The sequence below is a fragment of the Sturnira hondurensis genome, unplaced genomic scaffold (genome assembly GCF_014824575.4).
Source record: "Sturnira hondurensis isolate 20B ecotype Veracruz unplaced genomic scaffold, ASM1482457v3 Scaffold0010448, whole genome shotgun sequence".
NCBI classification, from domain to species: domain Eukaryota; kingdom Metazoa; phylum Chordata; class Mammalia; order Chiroptera; family Phyllostomidae; genus Sturnira; species Sturnira hondurensis.
Genome location: NW_028083079.1, coordinates 6,498,026 through 6,525,354, shown reverse-complemented (window position 1 = coordinate 6,525,354; position 27,329 = coordinate 6,498,026). Strand labels below are relative to the sequence as shown.

General features: G+C 39.7%; 2 protein-coding genes across 9 annotated transcripts in view; one reads left to right on the top strand and one right to left on the bottom strand.

The window, feature by feature from the left end:
* Positions 1 to 7,033, bottom strand: part of CNTRL (centriolin) — an 89,703-nt gene extending 82,670 nt beyond the window's left edge. For 3 of the 7 annotated variants that reach the window (XR_005068403.1, XM_037059174.1, XM_037059176.1), the window contains exons 1-2: positions 2,272 to 2,379; positions 1,873 to 2,096 (exon numbers count right to left, since the gene is read on the bottom strand). Coding sequence is in view for 6 of the 7 variants with exons in the window: in XM_037059174.1 (XP_036915069.1) it covers positions 1,873 to 2,096; positions 2,272 to 2,345 (298 nt within the window). In the remaining variant the exon portion in view is untranslated. Of the gene's footprint in view, positions 1 to 1,872; positions 2,097 to 2,271; positions 2,385 to 6,840 lie in introns of those variants that run through there. The other 4 variants (XM_037059177.1, XM_037059178.1, XM_037059179.1 and 1 more) reach the window with 4 other exon arrangements.
* A 19,275-nt stretch (positions 7,034 to 26,308) lies between these two features.
* The window catches only part of C5 (complement C5), a 90,118-nt gene continuing 89,097 nt past the window's right edge, over positions 26,309 to 27,329 (top strand). For both annotated transcript variants that reach the window (XM_037059173.1, XM_037059172.1), the window contains exon 1: positions 26,309 to 26,444. In XM_037059173.1, the coding sequence (XP_036915068.1) occupies positions 26,380 to 26,444 (65 nt within the window). In that variant the 5' untranslated portion in view covers positions 26,309 to 26,379. The remainder of the gene's footprint in view (positions 26,445 to 27,329) is intronic.

The following is a 27,329-nucleotide window of genomic DNA, read 5'->3' as shown; positions in this document are numbered from 1 at the left end:
CCTACTTTTGCCCCACTCTGCATTAGCTGTATGCCAAGCCTTCTGCTAAACGCTTTACACTAAAAAAAATTTAATTTATACAACAATTCTAAGATAGAAATTACTATTCCCATTTATTTAAAAAATTATAATAATTTGCTCAAAACCTTGCAGCTAGTAATATGCAAATCCAGGACTTGAATCCAGGCAGGTGAATCCAAAACTTACACTTTTAATCATATATAGCACTGAAGTTTTTAGCAATTAAAAAAAAAATCTGGCAGTATTTAGTTTTTGCTTTTTAAAATTCTAAAGTTAAAAAATGCTTAAATTCTTAAAAATCCTCTTTTCCTTTTTTTAAAAATGGTGACAAACTCAAATTTGTTGCTCTTTTAAACAAAGAAGACCACATCATATTTTATAGAGATCAAGTACTAACTTGATGGAGAGCACACCCTGTCCTATGACCTTTCTGGATATTACCGTCAGAGTTTATTAAAGCCATGTTACAGTTTACAAAGGCAGAAAATAAAAAGGAAACTGCCTCTTGGTTCTTTCTTTGGGTCAGAAAAAAATTAATTCTGAGTTCAGATCCACACTATGGGCCAAAGACTCCCTATGATTATTTATAATGAGTTAATATCACATTTATTTTGGTTCAAAATAAAATGATTTTTTCTTTAATTTGGGCTGCTCTAGGAGAAAAAATAACTAATATTCTAAAATAGCAATCAAGTTAGAAGTAACAGCACACCAAGTGACAGCAAGGGTATAGTCTAAACTCAATGCTGATGATGTTTATTAATAAAAACTGGTCAGTCCTGGCTGGTATAGCTCAGTGGATTGAGCGCGGGCCTGTGAACCAAAGGATTTTGGTTCAATTCCCAGTCAGGGCACATGCCTGGGTTGCAGGCCAGTTCCCAGGAGGGGATGCACAAGAGGCAACCATACATTGATGTTTCTCTCCCTCTCTCCTTCCCTTTCCCTCTAAAGACAAATAAATAAAAATCTAAAATAAATACATAGCCCTGGCTGGCATAGCTCAGTGGATTGAGCGCAGGCCTGCGAACCAGCCGATCGCGGTTCGATTCCCAGTCAGGGCACATGCCTGGGTTGCAGGCCGGTTCCTTGAAGGCTAACTACCAGCAGGGGACGCACAAAAGGCAACCATACATTGATGTTTCTCTCCCTCTCTCCTTCCCCTCTAAAGATAAATAAATAAATAAAATCTTTAATAAAATAAAATAAAATAAATACATAAATAAATAAAAACTGATCACATATTCAAGTCAATAGAACTTCATGGCTCTGATTCAGTGACTCAGTAAAAAAAAATTACAGTTTTCTTTTATATTTAATCACATTAAACATATTCTTAGAAAAAGAATCTATTTTTGAAAACAGATTCCCAGAATAATGAAATGCTTTTAAGAAAAAAATAAAAATCTTGGTGGAACATATATATGTCCTCACGTAGAAATCAGTCCATTCACAGATAAGCAGTTTTCCAATAAGCAACTGGAATAGCCCAAGGGTAGATAACATTCTTATACTCAGTTAAGGCACTCCATTCTGAAGTAAACAGATTTGCCCTTCCCCCAAACCAAGGATGATGATAAATTTGGCAGATGAGCTTTAAGGCACTCTCCCACCACAGGAAATAAAGCTTCCTAGGTTCCTCTTTGTGGAAACTCCCTCCTCCTAACCCTTTCAGACATCTTCACCCTCACCCAGAAGCCTGCATCCTCCACTGTCCTTAGACCACATCTGTCAATAAAAACACTAGGTCAAGTTAGTACCAGGTTATATGTTACACTTGGACCAAAAATGTTCAATATTTTCCATCTCTACTTAAAGAGTATGTGGTCAAATTCTTAGATTAAAAAGCAATACCTTTATGGTCTTGGTAGTCCAAAAGTATAGTGTTTTCATCTGCAATCCCGACTGGCTTACACCACTGTCCTCCAGAATGAGAAGGCAGAATTTCAGATCCTCCTAACGGTGAGAGTGACCTAGATCTCATATTGGCCAGAGATGATGATGGCATCTTTGGTTTGGAAATTTTTTGCTGAGAGCCTTTCCTCATTGCAAGAAAAAAGCCAAGAGTCCACCAAAACCTGTAAGAGTTTTCAGTATATTTAACAAAGTTAATTTTTTAAAGTTATCAAAACAATTAATCTATTTCCAGAATTTTCAAGACTACCTAGTTATCAACTCAGAGGCTATAGATGCTAGGAGCCACACTACTCCAAGCTGGCAAGGGCAGACACTATTTCGAACATTGCCAATCACCTTGCCAGAGGAAAAAGAGACCTCCATAGGGTCTTGTACCGGCACATGCTCCAGCCAGAAGTCTTATCGGTCATTTCTGTTTTCAATTTATTGGCTGGAAGTAGTCACAATGCTCTTCCTACCCACAAGGCATGAATGCAGGAAGCTGAAAATATTTGTCAACCAGCAGTATTTAATACTGATGTTTCTCCTCCTGAAACAGTTTCTTCCTCTGGCTTCAGGGATATCATTCTCAGCTTCATCCTGCCTCCCTAGCTTCTCCTTGGCCTCCTCTGCTGGCTTACACTCTTCCATTCAATCTTTAAGTGTCAAAGTCCTCAAGTCTTTTCTAGCCTCTTTCTAATCACATTTTAAATAATCTAATACACATCCATGGCTCCCAATGCCACCTGCTTACTGATATTTATATCTTCAATCCAACTTTTCTCTAACCTCCAGACTCCTATTCCCTACTGCCTACGTGACACTTCACTGGCATCTTAATTTCAACATCTCTGAACTGAATTTATCATTTCCCTCATTCCTCCTTCATCTTCCTCCCATCCAGTTCTTCCTCCAGTGCTCCCTAAATAGTGAACAATACTTGTGGGAATAAGCCAGAAAATTTAATATGACAGCATCATATTAGAACTTTGATCTAATATGGATCAAATCCGTATTAGAACTTTGATCTAATACGGAACTCATGATCTGGTTTCTTAAAGTGACCAGTTTGAGGGGAGCAAAAACTGCTACATTTGTTTTTTAAAAGTGATTATTATTTCACAGTTACACAGTATAATATGGCTACCTGCCTTGTCCCAGCAGTCCAGTTCACTTTAAAATGTAAACTTATAAATGTCTTTACTTTCTTTCATTTGTTCATGTTAAATCATCCATTTAGTTCAGAAAACCTTCCCGCCAATTCATATAACTGCTGCTTATGCCACAGACACAGGTTTGGGGTCCTGATTTCACAAGTGTGGTAAACAATTTTTTTTGTCTTATATCATATGATTCTGCCACAGAAAAGGTCTCAGTAATATTAATGATTCAGAGCTAAGCTGTACTGGCATTCTCTTTCTAAATAATAATATATTCAAACTTGAGAAGATGTAAGAGGCATGGGTTTTAAAAGCAAAACTTTATGTATTTCTGAATTAAGTGTAGTTTTCCTAAGGGCAACAGATTAAAAACCAGAAGAGTGGAAGGTAAAGGCGCAGTTCGCACTTCTACATATGGTCCTCTATCCCATAGCATGATAAGAAATTATAAAATTAGAATGGTCATATATGCTACATGCTAAAAATATGCTATATATTTTTTAGTTTCTTGGTTTAAAAAAGCACACCCTAAATTTTTATACAATGCAATTATTTTGTAGTCTGCATCTTAATCTTCTTTGTTAAGTCTTAAAATACTGAATTCTTCATCATATCTAATGACCAAGACCCTTTGGGCCTCACTAGACTATTGTGAAGTCCTTTGTTACCTGTCCTGATCAGAAAACCCTGCCTTACTCACTTTCAGTTTAAAAAAAATACGTATTAGAATGAATTTCAGAAATCTAAATCAACTCCTTCTTTTCATGAATTGTAACATAAGTAATGGTTCCAAAGTCGCAGTGCGTTCCCAGATCCCCTCCCTGGGTTGCCATAGCTCCTGTAAGGCCTGGACATTCAAACAATAGAGATGTATTACAATCTCCTAGCATAGTTAACTCACTGAACTGGGCTTAGGGGTCTACTGTGTTTGAGAATGTCTAGCATTATTTCAGGGGTTACCACCTGGAGGTAGTAAGTCTTGAACTACAATTTTAAGGAAAGATGAGGATGTTGTTTGACCCTAGGATGTAGTTAGCAATGACATAAACAAAGACTGAACAATAGAAAAGAGAAGACAGAGCTGAGAGAAGGGCTAAAGAATATAAAGAGGAAGGACAAAAAGAAAATAAAACCAGGCCTGGCTGGTGTGGTGGTGCTCATTGGACTGAGCACCAGCCTGTGAAGCAAAATGTCACTGGTTCGATTCCTGGTCAGGGCAAATGCCTGGGTTGCAGGCCGATTTATGTATCTCTCACACATCAGTGTTATGCTTTCTCTTTCTCCCTCCTTTCCCCTCTCTCTATAAATAAATAAATAAATAAATAACAGCTTTAAAGAAAAGAAAACCAAACAAAAGTCCAGAATTGGGGACGCATATCGAAGGCCCACGAGGTGGTCTGCAGAGGAAGAGAAAGCCACTGGAATGATGTGATGATCAGAATCGTATGGTAAGGCACCAAACCATCACCCATCCTGTCAGTCTAAGACTTCGATACCTTCCTTGATCTAACAATCCCGAGCATCACAACTTGGTAGACAGCACACTTCCACCTCTCTCCAGCATTTCCTAACATTCCTAACTTTCCATCCTCTTCTCTGATCTTCTCTAAAAGGCAGACCCCAACAATCCTCAAACCTTCCATCTCTTCCCACTCCACTCCAATATGCAGATATCCATCCCCATTTCTTGACCTCCACATCCCTCTCCATTACAGCCCTTAGCCTCTTAATCACTTCTTAGTACTTTATCTACAATTCTGCTTTATTCCATACTCTTGGACCCACTGAAATACTCTTACTCTGTACTTTCTCTAGTCCTAATATTCCCATTCCTCTCCAAAGTCACTAACCCAGCTGCTCTTCTTTCCAGAGGCAATTGTCGACCTCTGTCTCCCATCCTTCATTCCATTCTGACTGCCAAATTTCCCCACGAATCCCGTCCCAATGGTCAATCACTGTACTATTCTTCATTTCTACCCGGCATCAATACTTCTACATCCACTCTGATTTCCCAACTGTTCATCCTAGCAACTATTCTGACATCCTAATCCATTCCAGTACTCCAACTTCCAATTATTTCCCTCCTCAAAGAAAATACTCAAATCCCCACTCATTTTTCTTCATCCCAACATATTACCTAGCTGCTTGCTTTTCCCTCTTCACACCCAGAAATATGTGTCCTGTCCTATCAACATCCTGAATTCTCGTCTCACATCTCTCCATTCTACTCAAGAACCCTAAGACTCAAGCTTCCCACATATGTCCATTAATTTATTTATTCAGTTTTATTGAGCAACTTTGTTGCTCCAAAGACTGTGCTAGGCTCTAAAAATACAGAGCTGAGAAGTCAGGGTTTCTACACTCAAGATGCACAGCAGGATTATATACATGTCTCTGCACAAAGTGATCTGCTTTTCAACTTGATCACTGCCTGTATCTTCTGAGAGTTTAAGCTACAAGTCAGGAGGGACTCTATTTGACTGTTTGGTGCACAATAAATATTTGTTGAAAGAAGAAAGGACTGTTGCAAGGACATTAAGACATTACCAAATTTAAATCCTTGCAGATACTGTATAAGACCAGATATCTGTTAATACAGATACTGTATTAACCTCATGTACAAGCAGCAGTGCATCATTAAGAATTAAGAGTAGAGCCCTGGCTGGTGTAGCTCAGTGGATTGAGTGCGGGCCTGTGAACCAGACAATCGCGGTTCGATTCCCAGTCAGGGCACATGCCTGGGTTGCAGTTCAGTTCCCAGCAGGGGCCAGTTCCCAGCAAGGGATGCATGAGAAGCAACCATACATTGATGTTTCTCTTCTTTCTCCTTCCCTTCCTCTCTAAAGCTAAATAAATAAAAAATATTTTTAAAAAAAGAATTAAGAGTAGATTCTGCAACTAAACAGCCTGAGTTCAACTCCTAATTTTCTTTATTGTGTGACATTAGGAAATTACTTAACCTCTCTGATTCTCAGTTTCACTCTTAAAATGGGGATGGTAATCTCATACAAGTTATTTTAAATACTAAATGAGTTAATACATGCAAATGATTTAGAACTGAATCTGACATATTCACTCAAAAGTAATTAGCAATTAGTTTTACAAATGAGAAAAATATGCTCTGGAAGATTAAAGAATATGCCCAGCCTTGGCTAATGTAGCTCAGTGGATTGATCGCGGGGCCTGCGAACTAAGGGATCACAGTTCAATTCCCAGTCAGGGCACATGCCTGGGTTGCAGGCCAGTTCCCAATGAGGGACACAGGAGAGGCAACCATACATTGATATTTCTCTCCCTCTCTCCTTCCCTTCTTCTCTAAAGACAAATGAATAAAATCTTAAAAAAATAAAAGTGACAGAGCCAGTTAAGTAACACTCAAAGTGAAAAAAATCAAGACTTGAAAGCCAGTTTTACATCAAAATTTACCTCTTCCTTTACCCTTTTTTTCACACTTCTTCCCAATATCATAATTCTCATCTTTCTCCATGTACTGCATTCCGCCCAATACCATGACACTTGTCAGGGCAATCACATCATTCGTTATCCCTGTCACCTGGCACCCAGCAGCCCTACCCTCCTCTCCGCACTCGTCCTTCATCCCCTGAACTGCCCCGCATCCCTCACTCCTGACCTCCCGTCTCTTCTGTTTCCAAACCTCCCCACGCCAGTTCCGGGACCTCCCCTCCTTCCCATCCAATCCCAATTCCCAAGCACACGCCCCCCGCCCCGAAAGCATCCCGAGCAGTCCGGGCCTTCCCGCCTTTGCCGCGGGCCCCGACCATTCCGTCTCTGTGATGCTGGAAAACACCTTCGACCGTACCTGGCACTCAGTGCGGAGGAGCCAAGCGGAGCGGGCCCGTGGGACAGGGCCGGGCGGAGATGGCCCCGTCGTTCCCTTCAGATGCCTAGCGGTGCAGCAGCCATTTTGTTGTGTTGCGCCGGTTGCCTGGGGGCCGCGCGAGCGGCGTGGGCGGGGCCTGCTGCGCCACGCCTCTCCCGGTGCCGTTGGGGGTGGGGCAAAGCTTCCCGCTGCCAGTTCTGTCCCAGCCGCCAGCGCGCGAAGGCGCGGGGAGACCTTGGGCGCGTGGTTTCTCGGGCACGCGAAGGCAAAAGGAGATCTCCGTTTCCTGCAGCAGTCACCGTCGAGCACTTCTGTCACTGAGGCGGAGGTGCTAATGCCTCAGCCGGGGTTCGAACACTCCCCCTGGCTAGTGGGCCCGAGGACAACCTGAGGGACCGACGTAGAGCGGTCGCCAAGCTTCCGCACTTCGAATCTGGCCGGCTGGCGGAGAACTTATGTGCCTGGCAGCACGCTTCTTGCACGACCTTTTCTGAGGCGAATTCTTTTATTCAGGGACCAACAGGCCAGACGAGGATGAACCGCTGAGCAAACGCAGCTTGCGCTCCAGCTACAACCCGCGGTTGAGGGAGCGAGACCAGCCTGGGAGCCCGGGCAGCAAATGTTTTTCTGTGGGCCGTGTTGAATATTCTTCCAATGGTTGGGAACAGGGAAGCAAAAGCAAGAAGCATTTGAGGAATCTTTGGTTGGGGCTTGCCTGAAAAGTGCTGCATTTCACCGTATATCCAACAGATAGTTTAAGGCAATTTAGCAAGACGGTGCAGGGTGCCAGGGGACTAACGATTTTTTTTCAAAACGTCGATCACATAGATACTTGCCTCCACTCCAGGCTCCCATTTTTAATGTCGTACCCTGGACTGTGTCACCTTCAGAAGCTGCACCATCTCCAGAAATCTTCAATACAGTCTCTTCCTCTCTTTTGCCATAATCCTCAAATTTTAACAGCTTGCTTGACGCAAATACCCCCGTCCCAGCACAATTCTTAACTGATTCTTACCATTTTCTCACAGTCAGTTCCTAATTATAGAGATCAAGGTCTTTGTAATACGATTTTATTTTATTTTATTTTTTTAAAGAATTTATTTATTTATATTTAGAGGGGAGAGAGGGAGAGAAACATCAATGTATGGTTGCCTTTTGTGCGTCCCCTGCTGGGAGTTGACCTGCAGGGAACTGGCCTGCAACCCAGGCATGTGCCCTGACTGGGAATCAAACTGCGATCGTGTGGTTCACAGGCCCGTGCTCAATCCACTGAGCTACACCAGCCAGGGCTGTAATACGATTTTAAAAATTACTTCTCCCCCTGCCTCAGTTTCCTCATCTGTGAAGTGGAATAATCATACTTTCTTCTTAATTATCAATTTCCCTGATAATTAAAAAGTCAAGGCATGTGAGAAAGGCTTTAGAACAGTGTCTGCCCCATGGGAAGTTCTTGGTATGTTTTAGTTATTTTATTATTAGGCAGAGGTTTCCCAGATGTGAGGCCTCATCCTAAGGCCTGAAAGAGGAAAAATATTCAAGGAGTAAGGCAGTGGGAGAGAATTGGCTTGGCAAAGGGAGCAACTTCTGCAAACCCCAGGGGAGTGTGGAGAAAAGAGCTTGGCAGTGAGCTGGACATAAAGTAGAGCAGTATGGCAACCAGAAATCGGGGTGAAGAAGCTAAAGTTGGAAGATGAGCCTTATTTATAAAACGCATTAGGCACTTGTAATTTTTCCTAGGCAGAGAGGGATTCAGAAATAGGAAACCCAACTGACTTCAACGGGGGCATCATTCGCATTCATGCTTAATGTGAACAATGCTCCCCTCTCCACGGATATTTACACAGCACAGAAGGAAGCCCTTGGAACTGTAGAAAAGCCAACATTTCTTACAAGTTCCACATGTGAAATTAAAAGGAAGATGTATGCATTTTTTATTGAGATTTGGGTCATATTAGTTTGGAATATCTACATTGTTGACTTTCAGGTCTATTATTTTATTTTTATTTGTTTTGACACTCATTTCTTTTTCTCTTCACCATAGAATTGGATTTATTGTGCAACCTCATTGCTACGGCCCTCAAGGTCTCTGATGATATGCACGTGGGATCATTATCAAATCATGGTATGTTGGTGTCACTTACTATCAATCTTATAAGTAGCCATGAAAAAGATATACAAAATACAGAGGATGGTGCAAAACCTTAATTTTCCCTGCATAGTCTCTCTGTCCATATCCAATTGACCTTGATGGGTACTCTCCTGTACCTTCTTTGTCAGTTTTCCTCCTTCATCCAGACACAGTACCCTCTACTGGTGGGTAGAGAGTCTAGCATGGTGAAGGCCTTGGATAGACCTCAGGCCTTAGAAAGGTCAGAGGGGAAAGCCGCTGTAGCTAATTTGGATATTAACTGCACCTCTTAGCACACTAAAAGACTGAGGATAGGAAAGTAGTGAAGGTGACTCTTTCGTTTCACAGTAATTTGTGTTTTTCCAGTAATATGAAGAAGTCGTTACTCTTCTGATTTGCATTTACAGTATAAATATTAGCCATGGCAGAGTGACTTGGCTATCCTTCAGTTCTTTTTTCCAAATGATAATAAAGCTATTCTGTTTGTTATAACTTGCCTCATGTTTTTTTTTTTTAAAGAAGCATTTTATTATTTTTATTTTTAAAGATTTTATTTATTTATTTATTTATCTTTAGAGGGGAAGGAGAGGGAGAGAAACATCAATGTATGGTTGCCTTTCGTGCATCCCCTGCTGGGAGTTGGCCTGCAGGGAACCGGCCTGCAACCCAGGCATGTGCCCCGACTGGGAATTGAACCTCGATCCTCTGGTTCGCAGGCCCGCACTCAATCCACTGAGCTACACCAGCCAGGGCCTTGCCTCATGTTTTTCGATCCAGTTTAATGATTTTGCAGATTTGCTTTAGAGGAGAATCAGACTGGCTGGTCAGGCAAGGATGACAGCTTCCATTAATACCACTTCTGCTTGTGTCTTGCTAGTGTGACTCTAAAAATTAACTGAATGGCATGTGTTTTAAAATAAAGGTTTAATTTTTAAAAATCTCACAGNCTAAAAGACTGAGGATAGGAAAGTAGTGAAGGTGACTCTTTCGTTTCACAGTAATTTGTGTTTTTCCAGTAATATGAAGAAGTCGTTACTCTTCTGATTTGCATTTACAATATAAATATTAGCCATGGCAGAGTGACTTGGCTATCCTTCAGTTCTTTTTTCCAAATGATAATAAAGCTATTCTGCTTGTTATAACTTGCCTCATGTTTTTCAATCCAGTTTAATGATTTTGCAGATTTGCTTTAGAGGAGAATCAGACTGGCTGGTCAGGCAAGGATGACAACTTCCATTAATACCACTTCTGCTTGTGTCTTGCTAGTGTGACTCTAAAAATTAACTGAATGGCATGTGTTTTAAAATAAAGGTTTAATTTTTAAAAATCTCACAGAGTAGGGTATAATTTGCAATATAAAAATCAATCATATACTATGTGTAAATGAAAATTCTACACTAGACATCTATGAATACTGATATGTGAAATCCTGACTCTATATGACTATATAGGAGGACCTGCCACTGTCTGCAAAACACCAAATGTTGGGCTTGGCTTGCAAAGCCCTCGATAATCTTTCTTTAATGTACTGGGTTTGGTTTTGGTTTTTGTTGCTCTTATTGTTCATCTCTCCTTGCTCTTTATTTGTTTTGTCGATATATCTTAAAACCCTATTATATGCCAGGTCTGTGGGAATGAAATGGTGAATGAGATACACAGTTTCTGCCCTCAAAGAGATTACAGTCTAGTGGGGAATGCAGAAAATTTAAGGCACTATGAGAATGGCATAGAATTAGAGGTTTGGTATTGTCCTTTGTGAAGCCATATATGGGTTTGAGTCCAGAATGGGAAGGACCCACAATCTCCAGTGATTAATAGCAACCCTACTCAGGTTGACCTTGGGCTGTTCCCAGTGCCATAGTTTGTGGAATACCACAACTTGAGGAATTCGGGGCCTGCTCTGTGAGTTCATATCTATTCTAAAGAGGGCTAGGTCAGGCGGGGGTGCTTAGGTCCAAACCAGATCCACTTAGGCAAACCCCAAACTCACCTGCGTCTGAACTGTACCACCTGACTCTGAGCTCTAGCTGCAGCTAATCACTATCTACTCTCTGTTTCTATAGTTTGCCCTTTTTGGACATTGATTCAGCTGGTTCAGATTTACCCAAGCTTGTTTAATAGAAGAAGCAGAATGCAGAAATTTGGGCAAACAGGGATAAAGAATGAAATAAAGGGATGATAAATGGCCCAGAGATTAGAAACTAGATAAGGAGCCATGATCATCTCTCAGACTACAGAGGCAAGAAGAAGGAGGAATAATAGCTGCTATTCCAGGATGCCATGAGGTTTGGAGATACCACATGGAAGTAGCGTGGCCTATTGTCTGGACTATAGGAATTACTTAAGAAATTGTTATTAGATACAAAAAAAAGAGAAATTGTTATTAACCTTATTGGTGTTAATCTCGACACCTAAACTAGGTAGGAAGCTCCCTGCAGTCATGGGATATGTATTATTTCATATAGCACTAATTAGAAGTCCTTGAACTTTGCAGTGTTATAATAATATAATTTAATTTTAATGGAACTCTTTCTTATTTAATCAGAATAACTTCTAGAAAAATAAGATTGCAGAAAACTGGAATAAAGCAATTAGAGACAGGAATACTAAGACCTCGAGTAATTAATTCACGAGCTAAAAAGCTAAGGTAACATGAATCCCTGGATATAATAGCCAGTGCCGCACCCCAAAGGATTGATAGTTCATATAAAACTTGCCCAGATTCTTCTCAATAGATTTATGGACTGTAAGAACTAGAGCAGATCTCAGGGTTTAATCATATCATCTAGCTAAACTCCTTCAGTTTATAGTTAACATTCTCATCTTTCAGTTCTAAAAGATAACGTTAATTTCTTACGTAGAAATAGTCAGGCTACACTGTTTAGTCAGTGACCAGGGGCAACCTGGAAGAGGATGACCTCGGTTTGAAAGCTAAGGTCAGTCTTGAAGGCATTAACAGCTAGAGACTGTCAGCTAATATGCTACTCCAGCTGGATGGCAAATTCTTTCTTCCAGGGAAATCTGAGCAGCCCATATTCATGGTCGCCACATTGGTGTTGACCACTAAAGACACTTGCCAAAGTGCATAAGGTATTTGCTGAGGGCATTGGTGCCTGTTTGATAGGAATTCACCAGTGAAGCTATCAGGGTTTGGACTTTTCTTTGTGGGTAGTTTTTTAATTGGTAGCTCAATTCCCTTACTTGTTATAGGTCTTTTTTGATTGTCAGTCTCTTTTGTGAATGTTAGTAGTTTATGTATTTCTAAGAACTTGTCTATTTCATCTGTTAGCATATGGTTGTTTGTGGTATTTCTTTATAATCCTTTCTGTTTATGGAATATTGCGAGCATTTCCTCTTTCACTCATGATTGTAGTAATTTGAGTCTTCTCTCCTCTTGGAGAGCTTAGCTAAAGATTTGTTCATTTTGTTGATATTTTCAAAGAACTAACTTTTGTTTAGGTTGATTTTCTCTATTGTGTTTTTATTTCTGTATTTCATTAATTCCCGGTCTAATCCACATTTCCTTCCTCCTGCTTGCTTTGCATTTACCGGTAGTTTGTTTTTCTCTGCCCACTACCTTAAAGTAGAGGTTAGGTTGCTGATTTCAGATCTTTCTTCTTTTTTTTAACCCTTACCTGAGGATATTTTTATTGACTTTACAGAAAGACAGAAAGACAGAGGGAAGGAGGCAGGCAGGAAGAAAAGAAAGGAGGGAGGGAGGCAGAGAGAGAAAGAATTAAACATCAATCATTTGCCTTCTGTGTGCACCCCAACAGGTAACGGAATCTGCTACCTACGTATGTATCTTGACCTGGGATCAAACTGCAACCTTTTGCTGTACAGGGTGATAATCCCAGCAACTGAGCCACCTGTCGCAGGGCAAGATCTTTCTTCCTTTTTAATGTAGGTGTTCATAGCTACAGAATTTCCTATAAAGACTGCTTTGGCTGTATCCTGTATGTTTTGGTATGTGTGTCTTCATTTTCATTTACCTTAAAGTATTTTCTAGTTTCCCTTGTGATTTCTTTCTTTGACTGCTTGAATATTTAATTTCTTTAGATGGATGGATTACCCAAATTTCTTTCATTATTACTGTCTAATTTCACTCCATTGTAAAGTTCATTTGTACAATGGAATACTACTTAGCCATAAAAAAGAAGGAAATCTTGCCTTTTCCAACAGCATGGATGGACCTGGAGATTATTGTGCTAAGTGAAGTAAGCCAGTCAGAGAAAGACAAATACCGTGTGATCTCCCTTATATATGGAATCTAATGAACAAAATAGAAACAGGTGTGAATCCATGGAACAGACTAAAAGCTGTGAGATGGGAGGATGGTTGGGGAGCTGAATGAAAGAAGGTAAAGGGATTTAAAAAACATTTTATATGTATATATACATGTATTTATAAAACACATTGACACAGACAACAGTGTGGTGATAGAAAAGGGGTCTGGGGGTAGGTGGAGGTAGGGCAAGTGGAGACGAAGGGAGACGGTAAGAGACTTGCTTTGGGCGATGGGCACGCAGTGCAGTATGCAGATGACGTTTCGCTCAACTGTGCACTGGAAAGCTGTATGGTTTGGTGAATCAATGTCACCCCAATAAATTCAATAATAAAAAAGAAACAGAACATATTCTGTGTTATTTTAATCCTTTTAAATTTATTAAGGCTTGTGTTAGTTACAGCCTAGCATATGGTTTGTCCTAGAGGGTGTGTCACGTGCACTTGAGAAAAATGTGTATTCTGTTGTTGGTCAGAGTCCTCTATGGATGTCTTTTATGGCTTGGCGATGTATGGTGTTGTTCAAGTCTTCTGTCTCCCTGTTTATCTTCTGCATAGTTGTTCTGTCCATAATTGAACCTGTTATTGTTGAATTGTCTGTTTCTTCTTTTAATGTCTATTTCTCCCTTCAATTTGGTCAGTTTTTGCTTCACATATTTTGGAGCTTTGTTTGTAGGTATATGTATGTTTATAATTGTTCGGTCCTCCCAAAGGACTGATCCTTCTATTAGTATAAAATTCTTCTTTATCTCTAGTAACATTTTTTTTTGTTTTAAAAGCTTATTTTGTCTGATATAGTGTAGCCACTCCATTTTTTATGATTACTGTATTCACAGTAGATTTTTTTCTTTATTTCCAACCTACTGGCACCTTTGGATCAAAGTATATCTCCTGTAGACAGCATGTAGTTGGACCTCGTTTGTTTGGGGTTTTTAACCTGGGCTGACAGTCTCTGCCTTTGATTCTATAGCTTAATCTGTTCACATATTATTATTGTGAAGAATAGTGTAATATTGTATTGTAAGAATATTGTAATATTAACACTCTTAATATAGTGTTATTATTGATATCCCTGGACTTGTATCTGCCACTTTAGTTTTTTGTTTTCTATATACCCCAAATATTTTTCTCTCTTCTTCCTTTGCAGCTTTTTTTAACATTAAATGAATATTTTCTAGGGTTAGCATTTTAATTCATTGTATTTTCTTTTTTTTAGAGTAAATTTTTATTTTAAAGATTTTATTTATTTTAGAGAGGGGGAGTAAGGGAGAAAGAGAGGGAGAGAAATATCAATGTGCAGTTGCCTCTCATGTGCCCCTTGTCGGGGACCTGGCCTGCAACCCAGGTACATAGTCTGACTGGAAATTGAACTGGCAACCCTTTGGTTCACAGGCTGGTTCTCAATCCACTGAGCCACACCAGCCAAGGCTAATTTACTGTATTTCCTTAATGGTTGCTCTATGGCTTACCATATACACCTTAACTTACCTGAATCTACTTCATATTTATACAAACCTAATTCTAGTGAGACATAAAAATGTTACTCATAGAAATAGCTTATTTTCTATTTTCCATTTTTGTGCTATTATTATTATACTTATTACCAGTATATATGCTTCCAAGAGACCAATGCTTTGTTAAAATACTTTATTTAAGTTTATTAAAGAAGCTGAGAAAAGAAAGGAGAGCAAGTAAATATTTGTAGAGTATGTTATAGTAACATTCCAACATATGCTATGATATTCTAGAGGATGAGTCAGTAACATAAAAATAAGTTTCAGCGTGTTTAAACTCTTCCTTAAATGCATATTACTGTTTATGATTTTAAAAACATCCTCCAGATAATGGTATACTAATTAGGTGGTACATAAATCTGAGCTGCTGTCAGGGTCGTCTATGCATGGAGTTGTTGTCAAGGGTTGTTGTCAAGGAGTTGATGGTCAGGGGTTTTGGAGCCCAAATAACCAAATTTGTTTTTTAAATATATTTTATTGATTATGCCATTACAGTTGTCCCATTTCCCCCCTTCATCCCCCTCCACCCCACACACCGCCTCACCCCAAAGCCCCCCCTTCAGTTCATGTCCATGTGTCATAAGTTCTTTAGCTTCTGCATTTCCCACACTACTCTTGCCCTCCCCCTGTCTATTTTCTCCCCACAGTCTATGCTACTTATTCTCTGTACCTTCTTCCCCACCTCCTCCTCCCACTCCCCTGTTGCTAATCCTCCATGTGATCTCCATTTCTATGAGTCTGCTCCTGATCGAGCTGTCCTCTTTGTTTGCTTTTGTTTTAGGTGTGGTTGTTAATAACTGTGAGTTTGCTGTCCTTTCACCATTCATATTTTTTATCTTCTTTTTCTTAGATAAGTCCCTTTAACATTTCATTTAATAAGGGCTTGGTGATAATGAACTCCTTGAATTTGACCTTATCTGAGAAGCACTTTATCTGCCCTTCCATTCTAAATGAAAGCTTTGCTGGATAGAGCAATCTTGGATATAGGTCCTTGCCTTTCATGACTTGAAATACTTCTTTCCAGCCCCTTCTTGCTTGCAAGGTCTCTTTTGAGAAATCAGCTGACAGTCTGATGGGCACTCCTTTGTAGGTGACTGTCCCCTTATCTCTTGCTGCTTCTAAGATTCTCTCTTTTATTTTAATCTTGGCCAATGTAATTATGATGTGCCTTGGTATGTTCCTTCTTGGGTCCAACTTCTTTGGGACTCTCTGAGCTCCTGGACTTCCTGGAAGTCTATTTCCTTTGTCAGATTGGGGAAGTTCTTCTTTAGTATTTGTTCAAATAAGTTTTCCACTTGTTGCTGTTCCTCTTCCCCTTCTGGTACCCCTATAATTCGGATGTTGGAACGTTTAAAGATGTCCTGGAGGTTCCTAAGCCTCTCCTCATTTTTTTGAATTCTTGTTTCTTCATTGTTTTCTGTTTGGTCATTTTTTTCCCTTCTGGTCCACTCAATTGAATTTAGTCCCAGTTTTCTTCCCATCACTACTGGTTTCCTGTGTGTTTCCCTTCATTTCAATTAGTTTAGCCTTCATTTGTTCCTCTAATTTGTGACTAAAATCAACCAGTTTTGTGAGCATGCTGATCACCAGTGTTTTGAACTATGCATCTGATAGGTTGACTATCTCTTGGTCACTTAGAAGTATTGGCTCTGGGGCTTTGAGCTGTTCTTCTTCTTGAGCCATAATGTTTTGGTCTATTTGTGCCTGTTATGTATGAGGTGCAGAGCCTTAGGTGTGCACCAGAGCAGGTCAACCCAGTGGTTGGGTTGTGATGCTGTATGTGGGGGCGGGGTCAGAGAGGGGCAGTGGTGTTTTTTCTGCTCTCTCTCTGATTTCGGTCCCCTCTGCTGCTTCCCACAAGCAAATTGGGCCCTTCTGGTGCTGGTTCCCAGATGTGTGGGCTTGTGCACCCTCCAGGACCCTGTGGGTCTCTCCCACGAACTCTCTGTGAATCTGGGAGCCTCTCCCGGCACCTCGACCCTCGGAAGTTTTTCCAGTTGGTGCTTTTAGGCTTTAATTCCCATCGCTGGGGCCCTGGTTTGTACAGTCTGTCTCACTGACTGGTTTATCTCACTGCGCTCCTTTGCCTGGTTTATCTGCATGTGAATGTGTGACCGCGGTCAGCCAGCTGCCTCAGACCCTCAATAGGTCTGCCCATTACCACCTCACGCCTGGAATCTGCCAACCGCCACCTGCGTACCTGGGTCAGTCTGGCCACTTTTTCCTGCGAGCCCCCTCTCTGCCAGCCGCTGACTCTGCCCTTCTTACTGGTCTGGCTGAATGGTTCATTGTTGTCAGACTTCTGTACAGTTCAATTTTCTGTCTGTTTTGGCTGCGTTTTTGTTACTAAATCTTTTGTTGTCTTTAAACTTGGTTGTGCAAGGAGGCACAGTGTTTCCACCTACGCCTCCATCTTGGCCGGAAGTCTGAATAACCAAATTTGAATCTTAGCTCCACCACCGATGTGTTGTGTGTCCCTAGGCAAGTTACTTTACCTCTCTGGGCCTTATTTTTCCTGATGACACAATGGAATGGTAATGTAATTTATTCCATTGTAATTTTGAAAAACTGAGTGGGTTAATATATAATACATGTAAAGCACTTAGAACAGTGCTTGGCTTATATATGTGCTCATTTGAATATTAACTACAGTCATTGGGTGAATTAAAGACATATTATTTAGTGATACTTAAAATTTTATATGTGTTGCTTTCACAGGTATGGTTTATGGACAATTAAAGCTAAATACAAAGAGGACTTCACAACACCAGGAATTGCATATTTTGAGATTAAAAAACATGCTAATTTCCCATCAATTACTGAAATTTCAAATGTACATTTTTGAAAATTGTTCTCGATAGTTTCACAGACTAAAAATTTATTAAAAATAAAGATGGGGCAGTGAGGAATGGTGGACAAAAGTGGAGTGGGAGACAGAGGCCAAGAACCTGGGGTTCTTGTTCTGGCCCATCTCGGTTCAGTCACGAACCTATCTGGACCTTGTTTCCTCATCATGATTCTGCAGGGGGGCAAATCCTACAGGAGGACAGGGCTAGACAATGTTTTTACAAGATGCATGGTTCTCTGACACTCTGACATGTCTACGGCCATACCACCCTGAACGCGCCAGATCTTGTCTGACATTCATCCAGGCTGATACCCTTATCTAAAGACAAGGCCAGGTGAGGAGGGTCAGGCCCTAGGAGGGCAGACTAGTCTAGGTTCTCACATTGTTTTGTCCGGTCTGAGATCAAGAATAACTCTGCACCCCAAACCAGTGCTCCTTCCCATCAGCCCTAAGAATCAATGCTGTGTTTAGAAAATTACAATGTTTTGGGGAAACATAGTATACCTATTTTGGAAATATTCATATTAATTGTACTAATAGTTTACTTATATAGGGCTCCTTCTCTTCACTTGTCATAGGAGCTTACTGGAACATTAACTTGTATGCAAATTTGTTACCAAGCCATTTCAGCCATGTTTTCTGCCCAAAAGTTCATGACACGGCAGAGGTATTTATAATTAGGAGACAAAAGCAAACGTGTGTAAAAATTTGAAACAGTAAATCCAACGAAATACCTTCTCAAGCAGTTAAACTCAACTTTGGAATTATTTATTAACTCATTTGGACACTGTTCATAGTTACAAAGTCCTTGCTCTGTCTTTTCTCTAGTACTCTAGAGGTCATTTTTCTCTGATCCAGTGAGACAGATCAATGAAATACTCGCTTTGCCCTTCTGTGATGGTCCCTCACCACCTGCCTTGGTCACGTTGGAGCCAACTCTCCCTTTTCTCTGACGGGCATCCTTCTCCCATTGAATTGAGCAGCCTGCCGAGCAATGAACGATAAACAGGATAGTGAAACCTCGCATTCCTTAAATGGGCATGAGGAAAAGATAGTCCTGTCAGGAGTCAAAAAAGTATTATTTGCAAATTATAGCTTCAAAGAGATGGAAAATCTAAAACTTCCCTTTGTTTTAATTCTTACTTTTGTGAGGTAGTTATTTTCTGTAGCTAATCATTAGAAAGTGTGTTTCCCAGATGAAAGTTTGAGATAGACGCTCATATTTTGGACACTGAATAAAAGAGAATGGCTAAATACCAGAGCAATGCTAAACAAGCAGGAAATTTCCAACTTAACTAACACTTATTAAAGACTATGTGAAAGACACTGGGGATGGGGAAAAGTTCACATAGATAAACAAGTTCAAGACTTGCTCTTATGGCGCTCATACATTGCCAGTAATGCATGTACTTTAATAAGGGCATCATTGCAGGAGCAGAAAGACGAGACTGATCCCTGATTGGAGGAAAAAGAGGCTTTCCAGAGAGCTGATTGTCATCACGGGGAGAAGGGTGTCTGTGTTACTGATGTTGATTAACCCCACTGTACCAAAAAGTTTCTTATTTGAAATATAGTTATAGTTTAAACTACATGATTTGGGGGGGCTTAGGCTTATCTTTGGTAAGACTGGGCTTCTTTATCTGACTAGAACCAGAAAATTAAGAACAGAATATATATGCATGCATGAACTTTTAAGTACAAATTGGGTAGTTTTGGTGATTCCACATATCCATTAAATACTCCTATATTGACATTTAAACTGGTATTGCCATTATAAAGGTGACATTATTGAAACTGGTATTCAATATAAAGGTGAATGGTAAAATTCATGACAATAATTTAAAATTTTAATTTTCCTTTTAGAATGACATAAAAAAAACAAACCAAAAAGTACAATGAAAAGTTGAGGGAGACACAATGGAAGAAAGGAAAAGACTTTATATCTTAATACTTTTAACAAGATTTTTCTTCTTTCTTTTTGAACAAATGGCTCTACATTTTCATCTTGCACTGGGACCCTCAAATTGTATACGTGGTCCTGGCTACTTCTTTCTATGTGATTCTCACCATTTTCCCCTTTGTTCCTTTTTTTCCTTCTTTTTAATCCTTTCCAATCATCAGTTTCTGTATCTACAAAACGAGGATAATGCCAAATCATGCCAACCACCATCAGTGGCCTCTGCGGCAGGGCAGTCATTTTATTCATTTCTTATTTTCTTTGTATCTAACTTGCATGAAGATATCCATGAAGCATTCTGTGTTAGGAATTGGGGGGAGAGTCCTATGGGTAAATAAGAAAAGAAAATTATATAAAGTCGAGGGGGGCAGACTAAGCCTCTGAGAGGTTTGACAGTGATTTTGAAAACCCACTGGAAGTTTTTTTCAAAAGGTTGTTTTTTTCTTTTTTAAAGATTTTATTTATTTATTTTTAGACAGAGGGGAATTGAGCGAGAAGGAGAGGGAGAGAAACATCAATATGTGGTTGCCTCTTATGCACCGCTCCTGGGGACCTGGCCCACAACTTAGGCATGTTCCCTGACTGGGAATCAAACCAGTTACCCTTTGTTTTGCAGGCTGGCACTCAGTCCACTGAGCCACACCAGCCAGGGCTGAAAGATTTTAATATTTTCTATTAATGAAGACTTTTTATGTTTATAGGCAGAAAGAAAGTGTTGATAAAGTAAGAAAGGCAGGATGCTAGAGAGAATAAGCATAAAAACTTCTTACATGTTTATATGATGTTAAGTTCTCAGGGATACCACATTTCACCATTCCTGTGAAGAAGGCATGGCAGGTGTTGTTATCTCCAGGAAGTGAAAAAGCTAATTCTCAAAAGAAAGCTAAAATGGGAATTCAGAATTTACCATGCAAAGGCAGCACAGTTAGCTAGCTCAGGCTGTGGGCGCCAATTATGCCAGCCTGCTTTGGCGAGCTGTTAAGTTACGAGCAGCAGGTGGCGCTTTCCAGTCGGCCTGTGAGCCTGCTGTTCTTAAAGAAGCTGAAGTACCCTTGCCCATTACAGTACATGTGCTGGTCACTGCAGAGCAGGTCCCCATTGATGGTGGCAGTGAATGCAAGGAACCTTCATGAGAATCGCATCCTTAGAAAAACAACTATATTAATGTACCAGTTAACTATTGCTGTGTTAAAAAAATTATCCCTAAACTTAGTGGGTTGAAATAACAACAAACATTAATTATCTTCACAGTTTTTATGGGCAGAAATTCAGGAAGGGCTTAGCTGGGTTATTCTGGCTTGGGGTCTCTCCTCCATTTTCAGTCATGATGTTAGCTGGGCTGTGGTCACCTACAGGCAGGACTGGGGCTGGAGGGTTTGCCTCCCTGGGGGCTGGCTCACAAGCTTAGGGCAGGAGGCCCCGAAGGCCCTTCCATACAGGCCTCTCCCTAGGCTCCTTGAGTGTCCTTACCTCAAGGTGGCTCATTTCCCTCAGAGTGGGCAACCCAAGAGGGAGCAAGATGGGAACAGCAATGTCTTGTATGTCCCAACCTCGGAAGTCATACACCTTTACATTTGCTTTATTGCTCAGAGGGACCAACCCCTCATACCCAGCATGGGAGGGGATCATACGAAGAAATAAATTCCAGGGAGATCGACATGGAGGGCTATCTCGGAGACTGGCTACCATATTTAGCCACTGGATCGGTGGACGCCTATGGATGAGTAGTAGCTGTTAGAATTAGACAAGAGAACTCAGGGTGAACAAGAAGTAAGGTGGTCTGAAAAAGTGTGGGGCCGTGGAGTCAAAGAGGGCCTTAATGGGCGTAGCTTGATCTGTTCCAAGGTGTAGGATATAGAAAGGATAACCTAGGTGAGGTTATAAAAGTGAGAGACATAGGGAGGGTGGGCCCTTTCATTTGGTTACCCTTTTCTCTGAAGAAAATGTATTCAACTGCATTCTATCATCAACACTCAGTTTTCTTTTTTGGTCTTAATATTTTCTACTTCCTCCACACCCTCTACTCAGAAATCCTCTCCTGTTCCATTAATGATTTATAATATGAAATGGCCTTTTAGGACATGCTATTCCAAGCCACTACCCTGGTGACTTACAAGAATAGTTTGAACAACAGCTTTCTTCTTTATCATTCTTCAGTTACCATTGGGGACTTAAAAATACAAATTCGTCCACCCTTGGGTCTGAACCACTGTGTTCTCTGCCTCTTCTCCTTCGTGTTTTCAGGCAATCTTCCCCATCTGCCATTTGTCTGGTGGTCATTTTAGCCAGTGTTACCTCATCATCCTGTGAGGAAGATAAAATCAGACATGAGTCAGACTAAGTTCTTCACTTATACTTGTTTCTATCTTGTACCTTTGTCCTTCGTCAGAATGTAAAGTGGTACATAAACAAGAATTAAAATGTGTGAACCAGGCTACGAATTCTTCAAGAGTTTTTAAAATGGAGAATCAACTACAGAAAAAGTAGCTGGAGAAGGTATTATAGGGAAGGTAAGACTTCAGCCTGGCTTAGTATCTCTCTCTCTTTTTCCTATTGATCCCAATACAAGTTCCCATCTCTGCAATTTACTAGTTGTGTTCCCTGAGACAAATTACTGTATTTCTCTGAGAATCAGTTTTTTCCTCAGTCACCTGAGGGTGATAACATCCTTCTGATTGGTTGTGAAGATTAAAGACAGTTTATGGAAGTTAATCATTGCAGTAACTGATACATGGTAGGAGCTAGTATGTATGCTATCATTATGTGGATAAGATCAATAAAAGTTGGGCAGATGTCCTCTATGTCTGAGTCTCGTATAGCACATGTTAAAATGCCTTGGAGTTTGTAGGTCTTGTTGAGATGGTGAATTAACATTTATGACCTTCTTTGGAATTACTACACCAATCCCTGGGAGGTAAGAAAATGCTTCAACAACATCTTGCATAACAGTCAGAGTGAGGAGGACCTTTTACAGTTTATGAGATAAAAAGGTAAAGTACACATAATCTGCTAATGGCAATTGATGCCATAAATGAGAGAAAAAATTCAGTGCCCTCGGAAAAGGATCTGGTCTGTGGGAACTTTCTGGTGCTCCTTTGCTCACTAAGAATATCAGACGTCAAGATGTAGCTATTGTACTTTTAAGAGGTCAGTCATTTAATCCCAGACTTTTCATTGACAGTAAAACAGAGAAACAAAAGAAGTGGATGCAAAATTCTGCTGGGCTCAATGAGAAAGACATTCTTCCATCCAAAGAGTCAAGAGACTCCTAAGCAGGAGGGAAGAACTGTATTAAATACTGATTGCAACAATCCTATGCACATGTTAAAAATAAAGAGTAGATGACGATGAATATGTCTTAAACCGGTAATAATAATAGTGAACATTTTCAGATTCATGCTATTTCAAGTTCAAGTTCATAGCCAAGGACTTTAGGCATGTTTCATTTTATTCTCCCATCAGCTCTATGAGGCATCTTATTATTTGATTTCACAGATGACAAAATTGAGGTTCCAAGGTTTCAGTAAGTTGTCCAAGATCACATAGCAAGTTAGACAGAGCCAGAATTTGAATTCAAGCTTGCCTCACTCCAAACCATACTTTTAAAAAAATGAAGTATTTCAAACTTTTAGAAAAGTAGAGACTAACCTATCAGGTACCAGTATAACTACCACTAAGCTTTACTGAATTATTTGTGAGATAGTGCTAAACTGACTTCAGATGTTCCTTTAAAACAAGACAATGGATAGAGGGGAAGCACTCTGTATACCTCTTTTCACCTCCCAATTCTCTATTCCCTCCTGAGATAAAACTACTGTCCTGATTTAGTATTTACTTTCCACCATCATATTATTAATACCAATGTAAATATCTATAGATAATAACATTGCCCTGTATGTTTTTAACCTTATGTAAATTTTATCATGCTCTTTGTGTCATTCTGTAAGTTTGTCAGCCAACATTGCATTCCATTATATGCATATACAATAATGTATTTGTCATTTTTCTGTTGTTTCAGGTTGCTGCCAAATTTTTGCTCTTAACAAATAATGCTATGAAGAGCATTTCTACACTAGTCTTTTTAGGCATACATGTAAAAGTTTTTCTGGAGTACATACCTGGAGATTTCACTTTTCCATTTCTCTCTACCAGGCCTCTGCAGTCTGTGTGAATTCCTGATGTGATGTTGGAATACCAGGGTCTTGGATGTGAGATAAAGGTACAGGATTGTGAAGTCACTTGGAAGAGGAATTTAGCTGCAAAATTTTAATTTGCAGCTAAAGCAGTGGGTCTTGGGCAGAAGGTGAAAAGAGAGTGGTTTCCCCTTCCACCTGATCAGCTGACAAACTAATTTCAAGCTAGACTTGGGGGTGTTGGTAGAGGGAAGTAACATGAATGGTCCAGGTGAAACAAGAACACTGGGAAGATGTTCGGTGCTTTAAGTCAATGTTTTTTAACCATGTGTCTGAGGACCCCAGGCTTCCCATTGAGCCTCCTCAAGGGCCACCTGGGGATGCCTGTCAGAAAAATAGGCAAACAGCAGGGCTGCCCCACACTGTTTTACACATGTTTTGTGTAAGACCTTGTTTCAATAAACTTTTTTGTAGCTCAATGGCTTTTAAAATTCATGTAAATATACAGGAAGACAAGTGACTAATGAGAGATACGTATTTATAAGATTGTCCAACTGGATATAGTTTATGCCCCAAATTCCCTTTCATTTGGTGCTATGGTCAAAGAACTGAGTGCACTGCATTCAGCAGTGCTGGTAGCAGTAACACGTATCTAAACCGTGTTTCTGATAACATACCAATTAAGGATATAAACAGACTAATTCTAGTAGTAATAGTACTTGGTTGACTGGTTGTTATCCTAGGAGTGCCTTTATGTGGTGGTGACTTCAGAGAGTAATAACAAGTAATTCAGGTTCTTGTTTGCAATGAGAATGGGAACACTGAGGCTGGAGAATCAAGTGGGACCCAGATTAGGAGGCCTTATAAACCAAGTGAAGTCATTTGGGCCCAATCCTAAGGGTAGAATTGAGGCAGCATTAGCAGGAATTTTAGGTGACAATCAAAGTTTCTGCCAGACCTTGCTTATCCTCTTTTAGAGATGCAGGTTTGTATAAAAGTCAAAGACGCCCCAAAGGAACAGTTTAAAATGTAAAGAAAAATCCATCTTGGAGCCATGTTTAAAAGGCAGATGGAAACGTCAGTGGAACGTTGTTGGGAATCTGTGAGTTGTTGAACTTCGGTTCAACAAAGGACCTTTGAGATCCATCATTTTTTGAAAAGTTTTCTACCAGAAAATTCAATATTACTTACCAATATTGACTTTATAATACCAGCCAATAAACTTGAGCTTAACATACAAATATTATCCATGATATCCATGATATTTGAGGTTCTCACTTTCTCCTAATATCTCTTCCCGAAAATGATGGCAAGAGTACTTTGTTTGTTTTAACTTGACCCATCTTTCACAACCCAGTTTAATTATTTTACAGGTTTCATTTTGAAACAAATGGGCTAGATGGTCAAACAATGGTGGCATATTTTTACCATTTTAATAACATATGCATGAGACACATTTAGTGAAATTCGTGTATCAAATTTCCTTTGTGTGCCTTTCTTTCCTACTAAATTCAGTACTAAAGTATTGGTAAAATAGAAACTTATAAATTCAAAGCAAGAAATGCCAATGTGACGATGAAACATCTGAATTACAGAATAATGTTTAGAGAAATCTTATTATTTTAAAACAGGGTACTTATTATGTACTAAGGTATAAATGAGTGCTAATAAAAGAAAGGTAGTAAAGAAAAAGTTTCCTAGTAAACATAAAACATCATAAAATCTTAAAGGTAAAATTGTATCTTATTTTAAATTAATTATTAGACTCATTTGTTATAGAAGGCTTTGGTTTTCTTGAGCTTTTATGTTAGATCCTCACTGAAAGGTATAAAATGAGTTTATTTTTTAGAAAAGAAAAATATTCTGTGTCTGAGTGGCTATAAATTTTGTATCTGTGGTGTATGAATTAATAGATATTCAAGGATATTCATTCCCTACTAAATTCTAAAGTATTTGACTAGTTACTTATTTTCTAAAGAATGATGCTGGCAGGCTCAACATGGTGTTTTCTTTCATTGCCTGTCACAATCTCTCCTCCACCTATTGTTCAGCTTCTTCTCTAGACTGGGAGAGACCAAGTCTGGACTGAGAGACTCTATGAGCTGTTCCATAGACCTCCTTTGCAGATTCAGCTTATCCTTAGGCCATTGCCAATGCCAACAACCCTACTGCTCAGGACTTCTCTAGAAAGACCACTTAGTGAGTCCTGTCTAAACCAAATGCTCACAGATGATACAAGGTCAGAGTAGTCGCCCTGGTCAGAAGAGCAAAGGCCAAAGGCAATGAGACCTACTGGTTTCTTGCTTCATGTTTCTCCTTGTAGTGCCAAACTCCCAAGTTAGAATTCCTTTATTTGTTTTCAGTGGAATTAATTCTCTAGGTATAAATCCCTGAACAACATCTCCTACCATTATATCTGGGCATTAAAGGTTGTTTCAGTTCTGGTATTATTTTTCCTACTTAGAAGTCCCTCTTTCTGATGTTAATAATTAACCAGTAAACCAATTTACTCAAATTCTTTAAGCTTGGTTCATTTAAAAGAAGAGTAAATTCAAAAAAGATTATATGCTTATACCCATGGTTTACTGCTGTCTCCAGCCATGGGCCTTTGGGGCATACTTTGTTTTTTAATCTTGCTGGGGAAAAGTTGTGGACAGGAACAAACGTAAGTAAAAGAACCCATCTTTATTTTTCAATGTATCTTAGTCATGATGAGTGAAAAGTAAATTCAATTGTCTTTGTTAATTTGAAAATTATACTTTTAAGAATACCAAGTAAATAGTCTCATCTCTGAAGGAGAAAGTCATGTATTTTGATTTGATGAATAGCTAAATATATGGCAGCTTTTATGAGGTAGTTTTTTTCTAATTACATAGTGATTATTCAAATTCCTCTTTGAAAAAGAACAACATAAACTCTAGATAATAAACATTGTTGTCATTTATTGCTTACTTATATGTAGTGCATCATTTTCTCTGTGTTTTCTATATACTGTGTATACTAAAGCAATGGTTTACTTGGGCGTTAATTCTAATATAGTGATTTGAAAAACTTGTTATAATTACTTTTATGCTTATGAGTATGAACTCATAAGTGTATGAACACTTCACACTGTTTAGTGTTATTATTAAAATACTGTGCATTTTAAATTGTGCCTTAAAATAGCGATCTCATATTTGGAAATAACATTACCAGACAGGGACCAGCTTGGAGCATGTCTTCCTCAGGCTGGCCTATAGTTTGTAGGTTCTTGACTTTGAGTAGGAAAGATTTCACAACACAAGTCCAGGTGATTTTAAGAATACATTTATTCAGGTTGGAAACAGTGAAACAAAGGAAGGACTTAGGGTAGGAGTAGCAGGAGAGAGCCTGAGAAGTACTCTGCTGGCTCCCTAGAAAGGTTGCAGGAAAGGAGTGAGCCAAAACGGTATTCTGCTGTTAACTCACCTGGAAGTCAGGAAAACGGGGCCTTGGAAATAGGATCAGGGTGTAAGCCTGGGCTGAGCTGCTGCTGCCCACTGCTCACCTTGTCAAAAGTCTCCTTAGGACA